Consider the following 24,657-nt stretch of genomic DNA (forward strand, 5'->3'; position numbering starts at 1 on the left):
CAACCTGCTCTTTTATGAAAAGCTATAAAATCTGCTTGTTTTTTTAATGATCAAAAGTCCAGCCTCACAGGAACCACCACCGTGTTTCACAAGGAAGACAATGTTCTGCAGATTTGTATTTTTTCCTTCAAAACACGAGCAACGTTTCAGTCGGTCTCATAAGGACATTCTTCCAGTTTGCATAATCTCTCTCCAGGCTGTTGTTGCTATCCTTCAGTCTGACTTGAAGGAGGAGTCAAATCTCTGCGGTCTCGATAGAAATTAAGAGTCTATTGATATTTTAATTTCCAGCTTGGAGAAGCGTCGGCAGTTATTCTGGACTCTCGAGAGACAAATCTTCCTACCTCTGCAAGGCTCTTCCGATTTCTTGTCGATACTCCAATTTGCGACACTTGAAAATGCTGTCGTTATGTATGTCCTTCTCCTGCTTTGTGAGCAATAACTTCTTTTATTTTCTCAAGACTAAATTGATTCCTATGGCTTCTTTGCATGATTCGTTCTCAACTGACTCCTCCTAGTTAATGTGTAAACTAGGAGAAAAATTTCAGGTTGAATTAGTTTTACAAGCTCTTAGCAAGTTAAAAGTTTCATCGCACAACTGCAGCTGGCGCTCAATGAAAAGGTCTATCATTTTTGGGGCTAACAATTTTGGGAAACCCCCCCCCAAAAAACATATAATCCATTTAACAGACCCTGAGATATCTCCTTTCAGGGTCTTGCACACCATTTCATTTGTCTTAATATACAAAACTTGTTTACTTTGCAGCATCATAACCTCGTTATGATTCATCCATTCATTCACCTGAAGGTCGATCACGTTCTGCTCGTGTGGGGAACCATCCCACCCACGCTGTGTGTCAGACAGAAGGCCATCCGCCCCCCTGCCACGCGCTAATAGGCAGGTTAGAGTCGCTGGCTGCAGTGCACACATGCTCACTCAGAGGGTTGTGTTTACTCACTCCATCAGAGTTGTGCAGTTTAATATTAGACCCCAGCCTGCTGCTGCTGCTGGCTCTGACCTGACAGTGTGCGGTGGGGGATGGGCGCGCTCGGGTTGAGCCGGACGTCCCTTCTACCTTCATCTGCTTCTCCATTTTTCTGGTCTCACCCTCCCTCCCCACTTCTTCTCTCCACGCGACTCACTTCCTCCTCGCTGAGGCGCTACACCGTCTCCTGATCTGTCCTTCCAAAGCTGCACTTTTTTTTTGGTTTGTTTTAATCGTCACGTTTAAATAATAATAAATCAGACATGCTTGCTCTTCTGTCTGCCAACAGTACGTTTTACATCCACTTCCTCAACTTCCTGTGAAGCTTTTCTGCTTCTTAGACATAGGCTGTGATATGATATAGAATGCTTTATGAGGAAAAGAAGTAAAATGATTTACTGGCCCATATGATTTTAAAGTGTGTGCTGTTGTAACAGTTGGGTCATTTTATAAGATAAATAGAGGTGAAGTGCTGCTATTAAAGTTTCAGCAATTTCAAATTTATTCTCTGTATTTTTGGTTTTTTTGTGCTATTCTGGTCTTTCAAAGGATAAGAAAACAGTATTTTTTGCCTTTCTGGTTACCCTGTTGTATAATACATTTGTGACTGGCGATCTATGCACATGTAGTATGGCTTAAACCAGAGGTCAACACGATGGAGAAACAGAACCATCAGGAGAGCATCGTATTTTGAAGAGCATCGACCCTGTTGGCAAAAACCTAAAAAAGGCCAGAAATGGTTCAGTTTGTGTGATTGAAGAGGAAGTTACCTCTATCCAGAGTGAGTTTCTGCTACCTTAATTGGATGCCTTGTAAATGGGTAGTGGGCTTTTTGGTGAGTTTGTTTACTGCTCAAAAAGTGTCACATGTGATCGGGATAGAAAAAGGCCTGGAGCATTTAAACTCTTACAACAGAATTCATTTAATTTGCTTGGTGAGTATGGAAAATACTCAACAACTTGTGGATTTTAAGAGTATTTCTCATGAGTTTTATGAATTTCCATTATCTCAGCAATCAAGTCCAACAAATTGCTTCACAATTAGAATTGCATTAGTATTGATACAATTTTTTTTCTTACATTAACAGAGGAGGCAAACCCAAATAATTCACACATAAAATATATTCTTCACAGCTTATACTTATGATATCATTTTAACCAAATGGCTTCAGCATAACGACTTCATCTCATTTTCTTCAATACCGTAGGAAGACAAGCCATGGGAAAAAGCAAAAAATAACACCACAGCGTCGCCTTGCTGTGTGTTTTGGACGCTGAAGCATAAATAATTTGATTCCAAACTAAAGTAGGCTGCTGTATTTGTTTTGGAGAATTTGAAAACTCAACACACACCATCAATACCCCACACGTTTGCTTCAAAACCCACACAGTTGAAACACAAATATCACAACAACAATCCACTTATGACTGTAGCTATCATCTCTCGCTGCACTATAAAAACGCTCCACTCACCTCAGCATCCAGGATGTGTGAAACTGAATTGCTAAATTAGCAGGTAATGCTAATTTAGCATTTGCTGTTAAATTATTGAATTGAGACATGAGCTCAAGATTTTTGTTTTAATTCAAGTGTTGCAGATTATTCATGTAACTTATTTGATACTTTTTTAGAAATGTGGACTGTGGACGCTGACTTTAGCGTTGGACGTCTGTGCTGCGGCTACATGGCTAGCAGTGAGATTCTGTTTCAGGTAGTAGCTTCGCTGACAGGCTAACTCCTTTTACCACAATTCAAACATAATAGTGTTTTCCAGCGTATCATCAGATCAGTTTTTGAAGCAAAAATTAATGAAGAGAAAAAAAGCGGCTTTTGTCATCCATTGGATGTCACTTGTGCGTCACATTCACTGGCGTACAAGAAACGTGAACACAAAAGTTCCGGTGGGAACCTTTGATTGGGGGGAGGGGGAAAATCAAAAAATTTAACTAAAAGGTTAAATGTTTTAATGTTTTTCTTTTTTTGTGTGACAATTTTGAGTTAAAAAGCCCCCCAACACAAATCGTAATGACTTTTCGAAGCAAATGACCTTGCTTTGTAATTTCTGAACTTGCCCTATAATAACTTCATTCACAGCAAAACTCTTGGCATTCAGGCATTTGCAATTACGTTTATGTAAATAAAAAAATAAAAAAATCCAAGACTGGTTGATGCGCTCAGGATTTCCAACATAAATGAAAATTTAAGACACCGCTGTGGGGGTCGGCGGTGGCATAGTATTAAACTGTGCTGTCTGCTGCACATCGATTACAACACAAAACGTGTCATCCAGCAATTCCACGCCATCGATGGAAACTCCTTCCGGCTGAACGGAGTGGGACACATGTTGGTGATGTGAAACAAACCTCAGCTGGGTCTACTTTCTGGGCTGTACAGTTAATACGGGAGGGATTTGTTGGTAAACTGCTTTTATTGTTGAACCTGTCAAGGACATTAGAGAATTCATCCGGAAAGACGCAACAGAATATTGTAAGCGTTGTTCCTCTTTTTTTTTAAGCTCTTATCGATTAATTTAATGTATCTTAGTATTAATATAAGTGATATCCGACATGATTTTGATTGTTTACACTTAATATATGCAGAGCAGATGGACGCGTTTAGTTTTCCCTTTCCACCTGCGTCACTTTAGGTTAATGAACCTCAAGCATAAGCTGCTGGATCAGTGTGTGTACATACATGCTGGTCTGTGACTGTGTGTGTGTGTTTAGGTGTGTGTTTGTTTGTAATACCTTGTGGGGACCATTTTCCCCACACTACGTTGTGGGGACCCACTGCTCCTTGTGGGGACCGAAGCCTGGTGCTCACAAGGGGAAATGCTGTTTTTGGGTGAGGGGTCAGATTTAGGACTAAGGTGTGAATTGAGGTTTGGTTAGGGTTAGTGTTAGGTATGTAATGGATAGGGTTAGGATAAGGGTAGGAGTAAGGTTTAGGCTGTAGAAATGAATGGAAGTCGATGGAAAGTCCCCACAAATATAGCCATGCGAACGTGTGTGTGTGTGTGTGTGTGTGTGTGTGTGTGTGTGTGTGTGTGTTTTTCACCCCAGCCTGGCACACCACGTCAAATCATACACGAGGAAGTGACGAGGGCCCATCAGATGAATTAAAATCTGTTGCTCGTCCTGTTCGCCCCTGCTCCTTCTCTCCGTCCGGGCTTACGCATCCACGCCCCGGCCAATCAGGGGCCAGCAGCCTCCGGGGCTGGTAGCCCCTCTCCCCCTCTTGTCACAGCTGGGAGGGGAAGGGATGGGAGGAGGGGAGGGGGCACAGAAAGGGAGGAGGTAATCCAATGAGACAGAGAGGGGAGAGACAGAGTGAGGGCAACGCCTCACAACACCGGGAATCTCTCTCTCGGTCTCCATCTCTTCCACATATTCCCCTCCCTCTACACCCTCCTCTTTCTACTGCCTATGAAGCGTAAAAAAATCCAAAGGACTCTCATTCCCTATCCAGTCTTCTGTATGTGGCTGAGGAGTGCCTTCCTATTTCAGGCAATTCTTTCATCCATAATTCAGCTTTTTTTCCCCCCTCCTCCTGTCTCCTCCTACGGTTGCATCTTTACCCTCTAAAGGATGACTCGGTGACTGGAATCCGACGTTTTGCCTCTCGATTCTTCGGGAGACAGCCTCTTGTAGAGGAGCTATCTTTGTTCTTGCGCTCACAGCTGCTGAGTGTACAGTAGCTACTAGTGGGGAAATAGGTTAGTGTGCCTATTCAGTGGCAGACAGCAGAGGTGACTGCGTGTTCAGTGCACGGAGGAGATGAAGAGGAAGGGGTTGCCTTTCTGGCGGTAGCACTCTCCAACCTCTGCGGCCGTTCACAGAGAAGGTGACTGGAATGTTCCCGACCTTCAGTGGGAGTGTCAGCGACTGATTTCAGGACAGACAAAGAAGAGAACACCTGAGACCGGACTTTTCTTTTCTCCTTTTTTTATTTTTGATTGTTGTGCACATAACAGGACTTTATCTGCATCCTTCGCCATGGACATCAACCTTCAGTCGCATCGATTTTACTTCCCCCAGATCTACTGCGCTGAACCCGGCGTGCAGCCACAGCTCGCCGAGTTCAAAGTCAGGTAGGCTTCCAAACCGCAAGACGTTGATTTTCTGTGAATGAGAAATCTGTCAGTTATTAACGATAAATCCTCTGCATGCTCCCCTCCTTTTGACTTTTGTCGCTGCCGCTCCGTTTTCATTTCCATGCAGAATTTAGTTAATGCCACATGATTGTTTTTTTGTTTTTTTTCAGTAGATCCTCCAGCTGCTGCTGCAGCATATAAGGCAGGTCTGTGTATGATGAGTGCTGCTGTGAGTGCCTGACTGGCGTTGCAGGGGGATGGGGCTGGATGCTCTTATGTATAAGCTAGCTGTGCAGAAAAGTGTCAGGGCCCTGGAAGAACCAGGGGGCCCATTGATCGCCTGTGAGGGAGCTGACCAAGTTCACAACAGAGAAGCAGATAGTGCTGTGATTGGGTTAGATTTGCCATTAATGGACGTGCAGTCCTCCGTTTTTTTGGGAGCCTGTGAGGCTCTTTTGTCCTCTCTCTCTCTCTTCTTTTGTCAGTCTTTCTCTCCAATTGAAGCTGGAAGTGTTCAGGGCGGCTTGTTGCGTCCGACGACTGCCGTCATGCTCGCAGGGCTGCTGAACACGCATGCTCAGATCAGCAACAGCTTCTCCTCCCTTTGTCTTGTCGGGATGTAATTGTGCCTTTGCGCTCAGGTGTTGCTGAGATGTCATGCTTTGTGATGAAATGGGGAATAAAAACAAACAAAAAAAAAAAACCCGGTGGTTTTATCTAGAGATGCACTCATCAGACCGGTACCGGTTTATGATTTTCTTTGAGGTCTGGCAGAGTGATTGATGACTGATTGATGCTAATTATGAATCCAACAGAAAATGAGGGAATTTCAACATTTATGTGATTTTCATGAAACTTAAAAAAAAAAAAAACTTTGGTACACAATGGTGAATGTGTTTATAGATTGAAAATGGTTAAAGTTGTCAGCTTTGATTAATTTACTGATTGGAAAAAAATATTTTTGTTAGCATTGATCAAAAATCTAGATTTGGGTTGTGACTAGTTACTTTTGGTTGAGTAATTTTTTTGACAAACTGTGCTTGTAGAAGTATTTTACTGCAGTACCTTTTACTTTCACTTAAGTGATTTTATTATGAAGAATAGCTAGTGTTACTTGAGTAAAAATTTCTGGATACTCTACACTCTGTGAGTAACTTCACTGAATGACAAACAAGCTTGTTTTAGCCAAAGATTCACCAGACACACACATCTGTAATTTTTGTTAGTTTCATATTGAAAGAACTTGATTTGGAAAAATGTTTGATTTTGTTATTTTTGTAATTATGTTGTATGAATCATTTTCATTTTGGTCTTTAAAATTCCAAAAAATTCAACATAGGTTTTCATTTCGTTTCATCTGATGATGTCATTTGTTTTGATCTCGAGTCGCCTTTTTACCAAATACTTTTTTACTCTTACTTGAGTAATTTCTTGGACGTCTCGAGTAAAAATACGTCGATGTGGTGCCGCGCTTACAATTGTGTACAATTTTTGGAGAATAATCTTTGCATCGACAGCTTTGGGATGTGCTCGTAATCCAATACGAAATATATTTGACTGTTCCTCTTCTAACAGCTCTGATTAGTGCAGCTTTAAGGGACTCAGCCGGAGTTTTGCCCCACTAAGCAGCTTTAAGGGTGGCCAGGCCTCATTGCTGCTAAAGCAGCTATTTTGGGTTAAAGCGTGTCACTGTCACGGCCTGGCAGAGTTCCCTGATGGCGATGTGGAAGTCACAGCTGGACCAACAGGAGGAGGGAAGCCGTCTGCAAAATGAGTCAGGATTTCAAAAACGGGGAGGGATGTAAGTTTGACGGAAATTCATCTTTCAATACCTAACCATATCTGCGCGATCTCAGGAGAAAAATCGAATATACTCACTACTGAGAACTTATTCGTAACCTTCAGTGGAGTTTTTCAAACGATCACAATGTTGAGCGTGTGACTATATAGACTCAAGGTTTTCACATTTCCTGCTGCGCCTCACACCACACTAACACACTGAGAGTTATTTGTGCGCCTCTGCAGAGATTAAATATCTGATTCCACGAAACTAATTCAAGCAATCGCGTTTAGCAAATCCGATTTACTGCAACGGATACTCATTTGGAGCAGAGACGTTTTAATTCAGGCAGGTTCATCACATTTGTGCTTTATCTGCAAAATACGTGATCTTATTTTTTTGCTATGTAAATATAAAAGGAGTTGGCTAGTTTTATTCAGCAGGACCAATATAATACAGATATATTATTAAGATTCCTGTCACATATTGATATTGTTCAAGTGTTAATTTCTGTTAATTTACTTGATATGGTTTACAGCTAACTAAAACCTGTTAATCCTTATGGATCATCCACACTTTTTCCTTCCACTCAACTTTTCATATCTTGCTTTTATGGAGATGTTTCACACAACTGTCTGATATTATTGAATAAGAGTGCGGCATTGTACCTCAGACTAATGCTATACAATACTTTTTCAACATTTCCTTCTTAAACATGTGTTTCTGGGGTGGTTTTATTTTTTGTGGGATTCAGATTGGTTGCAAATTCTCTAGAGAAACCAAACGAGACGGGGAGGTTGAGAAGAGCAGATGATGGAAATTACATGAGAGCGAGGAGGGGGGAAGAAGAAAACAGGGAGAGGGGGTTGGATGGTGAGAAAACCAAAGCAAAATGAAGAGAAAGAACATCTATAAGGCGCTGCTGCGTTAGACAGACAGAGGTGAAATTAAGGAAGAAAAAAGAGGAAGGTTTGACTGTGAGGGGAAAAAAAATAGACGTTTAAACATGGATCTTGGGCGTGCCATTTGTCTTAGAAAAAGCTTTGGGAGAATGCTGGGAAATTTGCACCAGCCAGGGGCTCCATGGTTACCACAGGATCACCACATGATAGCTTGAAAACCATGACAACCAATCCACTCAACCACAGCTCAACATATGGTGGCTTTAAGTACAAAACGTCACACAGGGACTCTACCAGCAGCAGCGAAGGTGTTGGCTCTGACCGGACTGAGTCACATTAAGTAAAGAAACGTGTCCATTTGAAATTTTATATTGATTAGGTTGAATTTAGTTAAATAAAACTGATTTTTTTTCTGTTCTAGTCTAGCTAATGACTCTGTTTATTTCAAGTTAAATCAATTAAATTTACTCAACAAATTAGCAACATGACACATCTTCAAACAGCTCCAGATATAAATGGAGATATAAAAGCCATTTATTCCAGTTGAATCCATTTATGAAATCAGATTTAAATCCATTTACACACACAAAAGCTCAATCCAACTGTAACACGGTGTTGTATCCAGGTTTCATCTTTTTGTCTAGAAAAGAAGCATCACCATGACTACATTGTGTTACTATCTATAATCATAATTTGCCTTTATGTTCTTCATTATGTTGCTTCCTGCCAAACAGGTCGATTCACTTTAACAGGTTGATATTGTGTTGATAATTAAGTCAAAACGTGTTGAACAAAGAATGGTTGATTTTAGTTCCTTATATGGAAGCCCTATAGGTCCAAATCTGCTGTCTGAAGAAGATCACGATAGTAAATATAAATCTCCATAGGATGTCACCAAACTGGCTCTTGTTTATGCTTTGTTTAGCAAAATAAGAATAGTAATAGTAGTATTTTTATAGTCTTGCTATTATGAGTGGTCTTAAATTTTTAAAAAGATCTGATTTTATGGCTTCTTCCCAGCCAGTCACTGGTTTAGGGCTCGGCAAGCTAGTTTCATCCAGTTTCCTTTGACCGAAAAGCACCTTTTGCTGGTTCTGCTTCAACTAACAAGCACTCTGTAAGGAAAATATGCTGGGTTTCCTTAGGTAGAAGCATTTTTAAGCCACTTTGAGTAATTAATTGAGCTTGTTGTATTGTTTGATAACTGGGATCAATTGGAATGTTTGTATGATTGAATTAAAAAGACTTTTCTTTTGCAAAGTGCTTTGATACGGCATTTTTTGAGAATTGGTGCCATATAAGTAAAACTGAATTGAATTGACCTGTTAAGGTAACTTTTTCTCACTGCTTATTTCAGATTTACTCATAAAAGTCTAAAAAGATTAAGATCATACAATATAGCAGGCTATTTTTTGGGTGAATTTTCAGTTTTGGTTATTTATTTGGCTGCTACTTTCCTGATATACTCCGTCATATTTTGCTCTGGGTTGTTTTCTTCTTGTGCTACATTAGCTTTAGCATAATTGAAACACAACCATAGCACTGTTTCATATATTTGCAGGACAAAACGCCCTCGCTGCTCCTGGGATTTTACCCTCCGCAGCCTCTTCTGCTCATTCACCTTAAAAGCTTTTGACTTAAACTCAAGAGCCGATACAATGCGAGTTACTGCTTGAGGATTATGTTTTAGGATGAGAGCTGGGGCTTTTGGGTTTTTAGGATTCCCAGAGGAGACCGAAATTTCCACATTATCATTCCTCACCCCTCACTGCGCCGTGGTCTGACAGATTAGAGATGAAGGCTGCCGTGAATGTATGTCAAACATAAAGAGAGCACAGCTGGGAATCTGTGAAACATTCTGGGTCATTCGATGCGCTGACCGATGGTTTGTAGCACCAGCAGGAAGGCCGGCACGTCCAACACTGGGGCACTTCTCAGAGCAGGACGGGTCGGAAACCCCTCCTTCAAGGACTGTGTGTTTGCTCCTTGAAGAAAAACACTAAATCTAATTGTCAGAAAATGCTTAGGTGTAATACAGACCATATAGGAACTGTCTGCATTGCGTGTGTGTGCGTGTGTGTGTGTGTGAGAGGCTCCGCAGTAAAAAGTAGCAGTTAAATGGCCTCCCAGAGAGGAGCGAGGCCTCAGGGTGTCTCCCAGCTTTATTTGCTTCCACTCTACATTTGTTCCTCATGTTCTTTCTTAAAAACAATCCAAGTTTACTGCTCCCGCTATGTCCATGGTTGGGACGTTTTCTTCGCTTTTCAAAACTCACGTGCATTCATTTTATCCTCTCTGCTTCAACTAATAAAAATTCTCCATCCGTCGGCTCGTTCATTTGGTTCATTAACCCATGCGTGGCTTGATTTGGGACCAATCGACTGATCGTTCTGGACTTGATCGTTAGGTCCAAATCAGACAGCAGATTTGGACCTAAAGGGCTTCCATATAAGGAACTAAAATCAACCATTCTTTGCACCCTCGCCAGGGCAGGTTTGATTTTTTTTTTCTTTTTCTGTGATGCATTTGTAGCAAGACGTCACTGCTTCGGTTGGACTGACGAGGATGGCCTGAGGGGTCTGGACATGGTATAAAACGTCCTGTTGAAATTTAATTCAGATAAGAACAAAATCGCCACAGACAACAAACCAGAGGAATGTCTGGGTACAACAAAAAGTGGCGTTCAAATTTCCATGAAAGTGTATTGTGTTATTTAGCATTTTTGAAGAGAAATTACTTTGCTTTAACATTTGAAAGTAGAGTTTCTGAGAAGATTGGTGCATTTAAGTTCATACAGTATTGCAACATTTGCCTTTGCTCTTGTTAGTCTTAAGTAAATAAATTCTCCAGCTGGACTACTGTAAGTCAACTTGTGATACCCTAAACGTATTGGACATAAATAAACTCTAGAACACATTGTACTAGAAGCCTTCATTCAGAGTTACTAGACAGGAATTGGGCAAAGAGAGAATGGGGGCAGACCGCTCCTCCGCCACACCTCACGACGCCCCGAGGACGTCTTCCTATTGAAGCATTTATACTCACAGCAGGCCTCCATTGTTGTGAAACCGTCAGCAGACTTCCTGGTTCTGTCTTCAGTGGAACCTTATTTAACAAAGAAGCTTGGTTCCCTTTGTGAACGTGGAAAAAAAAACTAGAACTATAAAAATAAATCAGTTTAACAATAAAAGCCCAAGTTTGTGTGATGTAAACAGCTCAGACCATGATACATAATTTAAAAACCGTGCTATGTAGTAATATCAATGCTTAAGCCAATACACCGTTTAATTAATACTTTTCTGAATAACATTTTGGTCAGATTTTTATATTTGGTCCATCTTGGTGATGTTGACAATGGACTTCCAGAGAACTAACTCAACGCCACCTCCCCTCACCATCCTCAGCAACACTGTGGATCACTTCCTGGGAACCTGAGATGGTCCTGACACATAGACACTGTACTTCCTGCTGCAATTCAAGAAGTACAACCTGCCACAGGAGCTGCTGGTCAGCTTCTACACTGCCATTATTCAGTCTGCCCAAATGCTCGTCTATCACTACTTGGCTTGGTTTGGTCATAGGACCACAAGTAGATATGCAGAGAGGATCATGCAGGGTTTGCATAGGTCTAGGGTCAGAAAAAGGCTAACTTTCATCAGACCATGCAATCACAAGATTTTGGAAGAATGTATCCATACCTTTTTATTATTATTTGGAAGAAAAAGTGTCTGTCTTGCTATCCTACTCCAGATGTACAGTAAATTGTTTTCACATGTAGTAGAACACCACTAATACTTGTTTCCTCTGTGTTAGTGTTCAGCCTCCTGGAATCATCCTGCATGATTCCAAATGTGCAGAATATATGCCACATGTAGGATAAAAAAAAAAAAAAACATTTACTTGAAATAATTTGCTACTGCTCTTTGGACGCTAAGCGTTAGCTCTATGAGGTAAGAACTCTCCCAAATGCCTGATGCAATCAAGCGCAGCAGCAGTAAAACCCACCCAGTCTAGATGCACACTCTTCACGAGCTTTCAGCTGGAATTAAACTATAAATTCAGATCTGTTTTATGGCGCCGAAATGGGCTCTTGTACCTTTTTGGCTATCCCAGATAACCTCTAAGGGAATTAGCAAAACCCGGAGAGGAGAAACGCAACACATCCAGCACAGCCACGCAAAGATGCAGAAACAGTTATTTATTGAGACAGGACGATGTGCAGTGTTGTGAGAAACACAGCGGAGTCTATAATTAGGCTGTATGCTGTCTGAGGCTGTCTTTTATTCATGTCTCGCTGCTCATTCATCTTTTCTGCATAGCCATATTTTCTAGGCCAAGCTAATATCCCACTCGAGTTGTCATACCAACAGATTAGCATGCCGTAGCGCGGTTCCACCAGGCTGGCTGCAGGAGAAACTGGGAGCATGTGACGCTGCGTGAATGTGAGTGTTTCTCCTCCGCTGGATCATAAGGTTCGGACCGGGCTTTAAAAATACACAAGTTGATGTTAAAGGAGTTTTCGTATTCAGCCTGACATGCAGTGCACCGTGGAAATACTGATGTCTGTTATTTTACCAAAAACAAAACACATGGATCTGTTTAGCATGCGGAAACTATGCAGTAGATTTGTTTGTTCCAGTGGTTTAGGGGCATAAACTACTTTTCCTACTTCTGTTTACCTCAGCATAGCTGAACTGTTTACAACTCTATTTTTAGCACTGCTAATACCACCTCTATTCAACTTACATACTTAAAGTCAAAATTATCGAACCATTAGAGACTACAAATTGCAACCAACTGTTTACACTCTTTTCTCCTTTTTGAATATTTTTTATAGCATAATGAGGCTTTAAAAAAATCTTATTTAGAGAGTTAGCCGGTTACATCCGGTTAGTCCGGATGTAAACGGTTAGCCCGTAACCTGCTAACATCCCGTTAGCAGGTAGCCTGCTAGACTAGACGGAAATTAGCCGCTTGCCTATAATAATTTTGATTTATTTATTTCAAACAGCTTTTTAACAACAAGAAAAAAGCAATCAATAGGACAGAGAAACTTTCATACATAAGCAGGGCTAAAATAATTTGTTTACCACTACATTTCTGTTTGAGAAGGAGTAAGAAGAAGTGAACACAAATCCTACCCCTTTTCTCAATTTAATGAAAAATATTACTTACTGACTCAATAATTATCAACATTTGTAATTAAAACCATGTTATACTACCATCTGCCAACATACTATGCTAAAGAGCCAACAAATAAATTATATTATATAGACAAAATGGTTACAAACTGACTCATAACAAGACAGAAAAATCTACAGATAGAAATAATAACATGTATTTATATATAAATGTTAATTAATGTGCAATGTACAATTTTTAAAACATGGACTTGACACTCCAAAAGACACATCTGTGTCCTCTAAAGTGGTCCAAACCGTGCAAACCTTAAAGAGTCAGTTCAAAACACTGTTATAATCTGTGGGATCGTATCCAACATTAATGAACGTTGCTTCGTCACGCTCTTTCAGTCTGTCCACGTTTCAGGAGTTTTCCTGTCGTAGCTCTGAAAATTACGCAGCATGATTTGCAGACCTGGAACCTGGTTCAGCTGGGGCCAGTTTATTTTTAGACTTCTTCTCTGCAAGTTGACCCATTTGGTTTGTTTTATAACTGTTTGCACTAGAGCAGACTGGCTGTGTAAAAGTCAGGCTGTCAGCACTGGCACATTTTTTATTTTTTATTTTTTTTTCTCCCCTGTCTCTCTGGAGTTTTCTGTGTTGCTCTCATTCCCACAGATCAGCACCACCACCTAAACATCAGAAATACAACACAGCAGGCAGACTGCTTATGTTACAGGCCACCATTTTGCGTGATGGTTTACATTCTTTAAGTTTGGCCTCATGAACAACGGGATGGTTTTGTCCCACAGGACAGGAACATGTAAACACAAGCTGTTATGCTGCACCAATTTATCAGCTTGTGTATGCGTTTCACAGAGGCTGAGAAGCTGTTTTGGGGTATTGTTGCCTTTTAGTTCAAACAATGTCAGTGATTTTATTTATTTATTTTTTTTTTACCAGATCGGGAATAAACCGTGGAAGGAAAATAATGCACAATTTTCAAAAATACTAACATATAAAATGTACAAAATATGGCATACATCTGTATTCCCCCTCACTTGAAAATCTAGAGCAATTAATTGCCATCAGAAGTCACACAGTTAGTAAATAAAGTCTATCTGTGTGTAATGTTTGGTACTGACAGATTCTCTCCATACACTCTGAGTGTGAGCTGTTTTGAAAAGAAATGCTGGTAGAAACTTAAGCCAGAAGAGGTGCAGCTAAAAGTTACCAATTATGCACCTTCTGTTGGCCTGTAATGTGAGCTCTACTTTTGCATCAACTGCAAAAACTTTCATGTAAATTCACGTTCGGTTCAGAAGTTAATCAAGGCGTTTTTAAATGTTACCAACTTGCCCCAAAGTTTAGGACTGCAGACACAATTTATCCCACTTTCTGCAGGTTTAGTTAGCTGAGGTTTCTGTCTTGTTGCCTTTGCACACTTATAAATCTTTAAGCTGTCAGCTGCTCTTCTTCCTGCTTTATGCAGCTTTGATGTTTTATGCAGTCGGCTCTTCACAAACGCAGAAATACACACACACACACACACGCATACATACTTGCTGGCATGCAGAAGAAGTTTCACTGCGCAACTTTTCTGGCCGCTTCCCAGCGCAGAGGGTTCTTCATCATTGTCCTGCCGTCTGCAAAAACAGAGAACATTCTGTGAGGGACTGAGATAAAGAGACAAACAATTTATGGTGCCGATTGTTCTGTCCGCTCACTCTGGAGATTTCGCTGTTTCCCTGTAAGCAGTCGGCCGGGGGTTGGGGGGACAGCACAAAGGGCCCCTCTGTGATCTGGCTTTTTCTCCTCATCCACAAATTCTGGAAAAAAGAAAAACTTTAATGCGTTTAGATGTATAGAGGCTAACTGTAGTGAATAAAAATGCACCGGCAAGGCTATTGATAAAAGAATTTACACTATATTGCCTGGGATATTCTCTCAATCATCCAAGTTATTGGCATTATATAAATAAATTAAATTGAGTGGATCACTTTCAAACCTCAGTGAGTTTCAACGTAGTTGTGCAATAAGTTCAGTCTTGAGCTTCTCTCTCTACTGCATATTCCAGTCAGTTGTTAGGATTGTTGCAACTAAGTGTGAATAAAAGCAACTCAGCCTTGATGTGGTAGGCCATATAAAGTGATGGTAAATTTCACAAATCGAGAGTGTTAGTGTCTGTTTCCATTATGCTTGTGTCCATTATTATTGCTATACTGGTGGTCTTGCTATGTCATTAGCATTCCCTTTTAGGTCGTATATGTTTGCTCCTTTGTATTTAGTTTCCTGTATTCTTTTATTTTTGTATTTATCTCTCTTAAAACATTTGTCAGACTTCCCCCCCGTGGTTTTAGATCCTTTGAGTTTCTGTTCAGCCCATTTTGTGGTTATTTATTTGCTTCGTCATTGCTGCCGCTCTCCAGTATTTACGGTGCGTTCCATTTGTAGTCGGAACTTGGAAATTCCAACTTCACACCTCTCACTCGGAAATTGGATCAAACTCTGACTGCCCCAAGTTACGATGTGTAAGGCCCGACTTTGTGTTTCAATATGGCTGCTCCTCGCATCGACACTGGTAAGCTGTGGTAGAAACCTATTCATTTTACAAGGCACACTTGTAAGAGTGCATCTAAAACACATGTTAAACGTAGTAGTGCCTGTAATTGAACAAATTAAAAGTGGTGTTTGCTGATGGAAAATAAAACTTAAAGCAATGTCTGTAAGAAGTTCTGCAAACAATGGCTACTTGGGCGTCTCTATATTGACATCCCAACTTCTCCAAATATGTTGAATCTGACTTCAGCATTAAGCTCTTGAATGTTCACTGAAGTGAAGTTCAGCAGGAGATTCCTTTGGAATGAAGTAAAGCAGACACTATGGGACATGTCCAACATCAGTGTTTGACCTCAGAAATGCCCTTCCGGGAGGATGTTCAAAACCTTCCAGAAACACAGTCTCTATGGAAAGTGAAAACATTTGAAGCTCTTAAAGGGTGTCATATTAAACCCAATGAATTGAGAATGAGAGGAAACTGATCTGGGTGACTGAACTTTCATTTTACCCTTCAATATATTTGCACAGTGCTTTCAATGCTTGTATATAGGAGTGAAATAATCTCTTTGAAAGTCCATTTTGTTTGAGACGGGGATCTCTTTGGTTTTCTGTTTGTGTGAAATGGGTCAAAGTCTATGAATCCCACAACTGCACAGGCCTCCGCATAACCATGCAGCATAAGCTTGTTTTGAGCCGTGGAAGACTCATTAACCCCAGCAGCGTGCTGCAGTGACTCACCGGGCTGCTCGCTCCAACAGCTTCGCTCAACTCAAGGCTTCATATCTGCAGTTAACACATAAAACAACTATCTGTTTTTAGAACGGATAGACTTGGAGATCCGATGCTTCACCTCTGAGTTTTTGCAGTTCATGATGGCTATGAATATCTCGGCCTCAAGGTTTTTGTATTTGTAAAGGTTGTGTCACTTCTAACGAACTGTTGCTCTGTTTTGTGGACAATGACTCAGTGGGTTTGTTCGAGCCAGTGACTCAGATTTTAGGTTTTGTTGAAGGATGTATTTACTCTTTTTTTTTTCTCGCCATGTTTTTAATTTTGTTTAGTTTTGTGTTTCCTCTCTCATCTAAAGAAACACAACACTGATTTCTTTAGCTTAGCTAACGGCTACAACATAAGGCAAACAGTCAATCATTTTGGATGACATTAAAAAAAAAAGCAACCACATCAGAAAAATCTTTGTCTTTTATTAAAATTTGCTTTGTTTTCATCTTAAATTTGAATCTTATTTTTTATCTTAATTTGCAGGTGGCACATTTCTGGGGTTTCTAGACTCAAATAAAGTTGCTAATTTTAAAACTGTACGTAGATTTGCCTTGTTCTGCCTGTTGAAAGTCCTTTCAGGTGTCAACCTGCTTCATACTTGGATTCTCATTATTACTTCTTGAATCATTATTAAGTCTCTATTTTTATCTTAGTCTGGAAGTTTGTTTCAACTCGCAGCTAAGCTAACGACACTTACCAGCTTTTCAATGCCTTGCCAGTCCTAATGCACCAGAACCGGAGTGCGTAGATATGCATCTCAACTTGGCCGAGAACAGAAATTAGCATACAGCGGTGTGTGCTGCTATTTTAGTCCAATTTGTCTTTGTTGTCTGCGCGCCGCTTGCCTTGAGCAGCACGTCCCTCGGAGAGTGGAGCCACAACAGAGTGGCTTTGATGCCGTGATGTCTGCAGGGCAGCGCGCTGTAAAATCTGCTGCAAGTCCTCCAGTGGATGGCCGAGCCTCCTACCAGCACAGATTACTGCAAGAAACATGACTGACAAATTTATAGGCCTTTACAGTCGCATTACTATCATACAAACTCCCATATCTTGTCATTTTTGAAGGTATAAATACTTTTGCAAGTTGCCGTAGTTGTATGAGCCGAGACTACATAGTAAAAAAAATGTAACAGAACTGCTCTCGGCTTCAAAACAACTCACAGACGAGTGCAATTTCAGTCAATGTCTCTAAATTAAGCAGACGTGAAAGAAGAATCAGCCTCCAGTCAGACCATTACCAACCAGATATTGTGGGAACTTCAAATTCCGCCTAATCATCCACAGAAGAGAAGATCAAAGTGCTACTTATATCTCCTGCCTCAGGGTCTTCTTTTTTTTTTTTTTAATGCATGCAGGTTTTAATTACGTCTTTATTTTTCATTCCTGTGATTTCTGTGAATCAACAGAACATCCCTGTTAGTCTTAAAGCTCATGGCTGCGCTGCTTGTTTCAAATCAGGAGATGATGCCGGAAGAGGACATTTTTACTGCAACCAGGCAGGAAGCACCAGAAATAAGAAACAGGGAAGAAGCTAATGCGTTGACATGACGGGTTAGAGTGGGACCAGGTGGCATAATCAGAGACTGAGGGTGAAAAAATATATATTTTTACCAACATGTTTTGCCATAAGCAGGAAGAATTTATATAAAGAAGTAAAAAGGTTTTGACAAAACACCTGGAATCTTTTGAAACGAGGAAAACAGAAGCTCACTTGACCTATTGTGCGTGCATGTATAGTAATCTTTCTGCTTCTGCCTGAAAATGATGTGTGAATTTGAGGAATCGTTTAAAATTCAGGAATCCGAATGAATAATTCATATATTTATCATCACAAGCCCTCATTAACCAAACTCCAGACTTCTGGAGAAGCGAGTTGACTTGCTTCATGCTTTTAAAAAAATCTGTCGGTTCATTAAAACGAGTTCAGATTCAAATGTTGATTTTATTTACTCATTAAATACTTTGTGGAAACACAGACTCGCAGCTCCAGTATTTAATGGATTCATTTTGAGTGGAAGAAAACGCGCAAAAATCTCTGAGTGCCTTTCAGAAGTAAATCAACATTATGATGAAATTAGCTGTATTTCTTATGTCTTTTTATATGTAAGATCTACACAGCATTGCCTAAACTTTCACATAATCATAAGTACGCAATTGCTATTAAAAAAACTTCTTCTGTTGTCTTGAAACAATCAAATGTTTAAAGAATGCGGGTCAATTTCACAATCTCGCTAGTGAATTTGGCGGAGAACGCTGAAATTCCTTCCTCATATTAGAGATCGATCGACGCTGCACGTTGGAGATCGATTATCAACTTTTCCCTTTGGAGAGCATTTACTATATCTGGATCATCTGAAAGCGATTCGAGCATTAGAGACTGTGAATGTATTCCCTGGTGGAGCTGCTTTCTGTTTTCATCGTTTTGTGTGTGTGGCCTGTGGGTGTCATCATCGTCTCTGCCCTCAAGGTTATGGCGTTCAGACTCTCAGAGGAAGCAGATTACGTTTTAATCCAGACCGGAAAATAACACGCTCTCTCAAAACTGTTGTTATGCAAAGGAGATTTTTATTTTTTTAATTTATTGAATATATCGGACTGGAGGAAAGGATTCTGTCCCAGTAGGCTCGATTTTACTGTTGCACCGTTTGGCAGCGGACTGATCTCGGATGATGCGGTTTAAACTCGCTGTGCCTTGAGTTCACATGCATGTGCGAGTGCGCAAATGTGCGCCGTCATGGTAAATTCATAAGTATTTAATGCATTATTCATGCTCTGCACATCAGCTTGCCGAACGTTGTACTCCTATAGAGATATACGAAGCGTTCCTGTTCGTGTTTGCAGCTGTCAGTCAGAATCAAACTCTCTTGTTTTGCTTCGTCTCTATTTTTCTTCACCTCCAGTCTCTTTTAGCACAAGAACCTCATTTATTCATGCTTCCGGGCCTGCAGGGCCTACTTTTTTTTTTTTTTTTTTAGAGCCAGCTGCCTCGAACGCTGTTTAAAAAATGAATGGACTCGGCGACTTAACCAAAATAAATTAAACACATCATTGCCCTGCTGGAGCCGATCTCGAGTGCACTGACGAGGAGACGTTGAACTGCGCTTGATTCTGGTTCTGTGTGTTTTTCAGCTGCTTTCCTTGTTATTTACAGATGAAAACCAAGTAATTTATTCTCAATTTAAAGCTTGTGCTTTCATTTTAGTCATAAAGCAACTTCCAGATTGATTAGCAACCCCAGTAAAGATGTACAAAATTGGTGAAAACTAGCCTTTTTTTTCTTTTCTTTTTTTTTTTTTACATTTAAACGTTTAAAAACCAGACCTTAAATTTCACTGCATTCACTATTTGATTGAACAAACTTCATTACAGATTCATTGGGAGATATGTGTTTTAAAAAAGAAGACTCTGACTATAGGAGTACTGAAAGTGGTCCAACACTTTAATTTCAAATTACTAAAGCCAAACCTGTCTGACCTAAGAGTGGCAGAAACTTTCAATCATTGCTTGAAGTATTGCAAGTAATCCAATGAAACAGGCTCAGATATTTAACAGATATTTAACCGGTTTCATATATTTATAAGAACTGTTTTTGACGTATTCACATTTTATGGAGAAAGTAAGCTGTAAGCTGCCACTTTTATTGTATTTTTTAAACATTTTTTTCTGGTTTTAGAACCAAAATGCAGTCGTGATCTAAACTTTGGATCATTTAGGTAGCTTCAAACCTATTTTATAGTTTTCAATAAAATGGTTTTCATGATGGAAACACAGAGATATGAAAAAGATACCAATATAGCGATAGTAATATAAGTAAATAAGTGTGGTTATTGCTAGTCTATTGGCACATTTATTCCATACAGCTTTACCACAGGCTGTAAGAACTTTTGCTTTTGTCCTCCCTCTCTAATAGTAAACTATGGGTTTCAGCTATTTTTTATTTATTTATTTATTTTGGTAGCTTTAACCGTAACAGACTTTAAATCTGCTCTCGGCAGTGGAGATGAGACTAAATCCTACAGTCAAAATAAGAGTTTTTAATGCAGTGACTGTGTTTGACCCGATCCCCCTGATATGTCTGCTTAGCAGATGTTATGTCTGGAAGAAAAGAAACGGCACTGAGAGAATCAGTGTTTTTCTTTTTTCTTTTTTTTTCTTTACACCCGCAGTGTTGTGAAATAATTAGGTCACCTTTCAAGAGCCTGTTAATTTTCCCAACATGTTTGATACGTGTGGATATTTAATATTGGCTTCAACAATGCTTGGAAGGTTACGGCCAACTTTTTAAAAGTAAACTTTTTTTCAGAAAAATGCAGTTTTTGGTCAGGAAGAGATTAGGACACCCCTTTAATTTCAAAATTGAAATATTTAAAAATGTTAAATCTCTGTTAGTAGCATTGGATGCTGTTTTATTTGCTCACAAATAACACTAGGAAGTGTTGCCCTTTGCATCACTACACTCATGGCAGATATGCTACAACTTACGACGACACTTGGCCAAAATAGACCTTGAGAACTCTGAATCTTCCCAAATTAGATTCGGCCTCATGCATATTAATAAGGAGACTCTGAAGCACTTAAATATTCCTAAGCCTTTCGTTCCTCTCTCCGTCCTTTTGTCCTTGCCAGTGAGCAGAGTATCTGCCAGGCGCGGGCCTCTGTCATGGTCTACGACGACACCAGCAAGAAGTGGGTCCCCATCAAGCCGGGCCAGCAAGGCTTCAGCCGCATCAACATCTACCACAACACTGCCAGCAACACCTTCAGAGTGGTGGGCGTCAAGCTGCAAGACCAGCAGGTAGCCTGGGGAGTGACGTTTTCGACGCTACGGGAGGAACGCAACACATTTAGACCATCCTAGACTCACACCGAGCGAGTCCTCTGAATTGCTGTGCGTTTACGTGTCTACAGTTTGCATTGTAGACACGTAAACGCATATTTACATGCGTTTGTGAAGATGGATCCACATTGTTGTATCTTTTCTGCAGTGGTGGAGTCCACCATCTTTATTTTAGTCCATTAGGTTTACGAGTCAGACTTTTTGGCTCTGGACTCTTGATCTTAGATTGAAATTATTTTAGAAACTTGTACAGGCCTGTTTGTTTACATGATGGGTTTTTAACTCCCCACTCCTCTCTTCTTCTTTTCCCTGCAGGTAGTTATCAACTACTCCATAGTGAAAGGCCTCAAGTACAACCAAGCCACCCCAACCTTTCACCAATGGAGGGACGCCAGGCAGGTCTACGGCCTCAATTTTGCCAGCAAGGAGGAGGCCACCACCTTCTCCAACGCCATGCTCTTCGCCCTCAACGTACTCAGCGCTCAGGATGGAGGTGTGGTCTCCCCTCTCTGCACCACACATGCACTTTGCACTCGGATAGGTTCGCTGCTGGTGCCCAGATGAACTTTTCATTCTGGATGGAGGATGTTTTTTTCTAGGAATATGTAGTCTGGACAAAACAAAGTTAGGAAATATTAGACTCTTATTGATTATTGGGCCACATTGAAGTTTTGGTTTTCTGATAAAAACATACATTTTAAAACTGCCTACAGTAACTTTATTCCCCTAAATTGGGAAAAACTATTCTGTCCTACATAGAAAAGCATAGCCCATTATTTCCTTGCTAGCATGAAGTATAGCTATAGTTTTTAGTCTTAAAATGCTGCAGTTATGTGGCTTTGGTCGTTGCAAGATTACATACGTCGTCATGGAGACACACAAATACTAAAAAGTTATATTTTAAAATCTGATTCATGCTGATTTGTGCACATGGCTCTACTTTTATCCTTCATGTTCACACAAGTTCTTCAGTCTATTGCATCTCTTTAACAGCTGAAGTCTCTTTTATTTGCTATCAGCAATATCCTGAGACCTTAAGCATAAATCAGTGAAACTCCTAGACCATCTCCTAACTGCTGCCTGCATCATGACACAGCATCCTCAGCAAATGGGCCATAAATGCTGATCCAAGCAGTTCAGAGCAACCTGTTCAAGAGTGATAGTAGCTGTCAAAATGCAGCTAAGTTAGGCAACAGTGCTCTCTAAGTCTAACAAACTCTGGCTAATGGGTTTTTTTCTTATTGACATAACAGAACAGAGTGCAATTGATAACATTAATTCAAGCTTTGGTTACACTGGGAGTCACCAGGGATTCATTGGAGCTGGAGTTAAGTCCTATTTTTAAAACACTTCGTTAGCATAGCATGAGCGTGTGAGATGTGCAGTTTGTCCTGCAGTAACTATCTATTCATGCCTGAGTTAGTCACAAAGAGAGAGAGAGGCAAGTAGAACGAGACGGAGACAGAGTGACTTTCACAGCTTGCCACTCATTTCCCCAGCAGCAGTAGCAGCAGTGTGTGTCCCCCGTCGTCCCCCTGCAGCCTCTTAATTTGAATGAGTCATTGAGAAGATCTCCCCTGGGTCCCGTGCTAGAGAGCGGACCTTTTCATCTGCCTAATGACGTGGGGCGGCGGCGCAAAGAGGGTTGAGTGGCAGCAGCCACCGATAGAAATTACACACTATACAGAAAGCACAATATGAGTACGTTTGATTTTTATAGCCACATTTTTGCACTGGAAGCAAAAAATAAAAATAAAAAAAAATAAAAAGACACAAACTCATTGACCTAGCATGAATGCTATAATAGGAGAGTTATAGAAAAAAGATGTTTCTTTGCTGTTTAAACAGGTGTGTCTACTGCGCCCTCTGGTGGTGAGGTGGGTTCAAGCGTGACCTTGGGTCTTCACTGAGTTTGTGATGGATTTACTTAAGGAGTTTAATAAACCCACACAGAGATCTTCATTTTATTTTATTCAAATAAGATACCACAAAAATGTAAATTATCTGAATTAAATTACAGCTAGTCCTTTTTAAGCTTATCTGTATAAATAACTAGGATCTCTTCTTTCATGTTATAGAACAATTAGCTCAAACTTAGAAAAAAAAAACCCAAGATGGCAGAATATATTGAAACCTGTACTTTCCAGGAACTTAAAGGCTACATTTCTGATTTATAATTCAATAAAATCAGTAAGGACCTGGTCACTTCCGTACAAAATATCCAGTAACCAGTTCGCTTCATGGAGCAAGCAATTTCAAATTTTGAGAATGTGTCAGGGCTTTACAATATAGCATATAAGTTAAATTGGGTGTATTTCATGGATGTAATTCATTTGACTACAAATCAATTTGAAAGAATTATTTGACTGGTAGAATATAAGAAAAATTATACTGGTAGTTATGACTAAGACTTTTCTAAAATTACTTACAACAAAAGTATTGTGTGCTAAATATAGCTGTAAAAGTTTTTTTTTTGTTTGTGGATGAAAGACATAAAACAATCTTCCATCACTTCTCAGTTCTCAATATTTTCTGTACGCTTATGTTAATTTATTTAATGCATTTTTAACATTCAAATCTGCAAAGATGTGCATTTTATTGTACCACTGTGAAATATTACCGAGTTTGTCAAGCATGCATAGAATCGTGATGTTGATACATTATATTTCTGACTCTAAGCTGGTTGAATTTCATTTTGCAAACAAAAAAAAAAATGATGCACTCTTAACATTATTATGCAGTAGTTTGCTGATGAGTGAGATGAAGCCGATATCTTTTTTTTTTTTTTAAATGGTTTTGTTGGCTCTAGTGGCCTTTATTTGAAAGTAGTTCGGCAGGAAAGAGGGTAATGAAAGAGGGGGAAGAAGACATGCGGCAAATGTCACCAGGCCGGGAATCGAACCTGTGACCACCGCCACGAGGACCAAGGCCTCAATACATGGGTTGTGTTTTGCCCCCGCGCCACCACAGCACCCATGAAGCCGATATCTTTCAGAGAGGCCGGGTCTCTGTGCGCCTTCGCTGTGCAGCAGAGAGAAAATTCGACCTTTTGAAACATTAACCAGAGTTGCTCGCTACGCGGCTGCTGCTGTCGCTGCCGCTGCCGGTGTCATTTACATGAAGATGACAGACGATACCGTTGACTCAGTGGAGTAGACAGGAGGGCAGGTGAGGAGAGGAAGAAACATGGGGAGGGAGGTGATGGATGGGGACGACGATGATGATGAGGAGGAGTAAAGGCAGCTTAAGGCAAGAGATGGTCAGAGGAGAGTGTGTCTGTCAGTGTCTCTGTCTCTGCTACGGCCGGTTCCTCTTCTTCAGCATGTCATGTAGGTAAAAAAAAAAAAAAAAGTGTCTGCTGTGTTTCTGTCTGTGGTTAAAACTGTGCTTGATTTGTGTTTTTGAGTTTCCTTGTGTTTGTGTGGAGAAAAAACAACAACATTGGTTTGTGAAGAGCCAAAGCAGAAATTATTTACCGGAAAATGCCAATAGACCCAAGTTGACATTTGCCAAAACATTTGGATAAATGTTACAGTTACTTAATTAGAAAGTAGTAATTTGAAGTCCTCCGATTTCTTATTGAGCCTCTCATGACTGACAC

General features: G+C 40.3%; 1 protein-coding gene across 9 annotated transcripts in view; it reads left to right on the forward strand.

Moving 5' to 3' along the window:
• The window catches only part of evlb (Enah/Vasp-like b), a 39,891-nt gene that overhangs the window by 5,434 nt on the left and 9,800 nt on the right, over positions 1-24,657 (forward strand). For 2 of the 9 annotated variants that reach the window (XM_015044131.1, XM_015044132.1), the window contains exons 1-3: positions 4,313-5,075; positions 20,846-21,014; positions 21,372-21,549. In XM_015044131.1, coding sequence (XP_014899617.1) covers positions 4,981-5,075; positions 20,846-21,014; positions 21,372-21,549 — 442 coding nt within the window. In that variant the 5' untranslated portion in view covers positions 4,313-4,980. Of the gene's footprint in view, positions 1-4,312; positions 5,076-12,104; positions 12,203-17,625; positions 17,809-20,845; positions 21,015-21,371; positions 21,550-24,657 lie in introns of those variants that run through there. The other 7 variants (XM_015044133.1, XM_015044135.1, XM_015044137.1 and 4 more) reach the window with 6 other exon arrangements.

Source organism: Poecilia latipinna, unplaced genomic scaffold (genome assembly GCF_001443285.1).
Source record: "Poecilia latipinna isolate Pla-1442-1.1 unplaced genomic scaffold, P_latipinna-1.0 Scaffold663, whole genome shotgun sequence".
In the NCBI taxonomy this organism is placed as follows: Eukaryota; Metazoa; Chordata; class Actinopteri; order Cyprinodontiformes; family Poeciliidae; genus Poecilia; species Poecilia latipinna.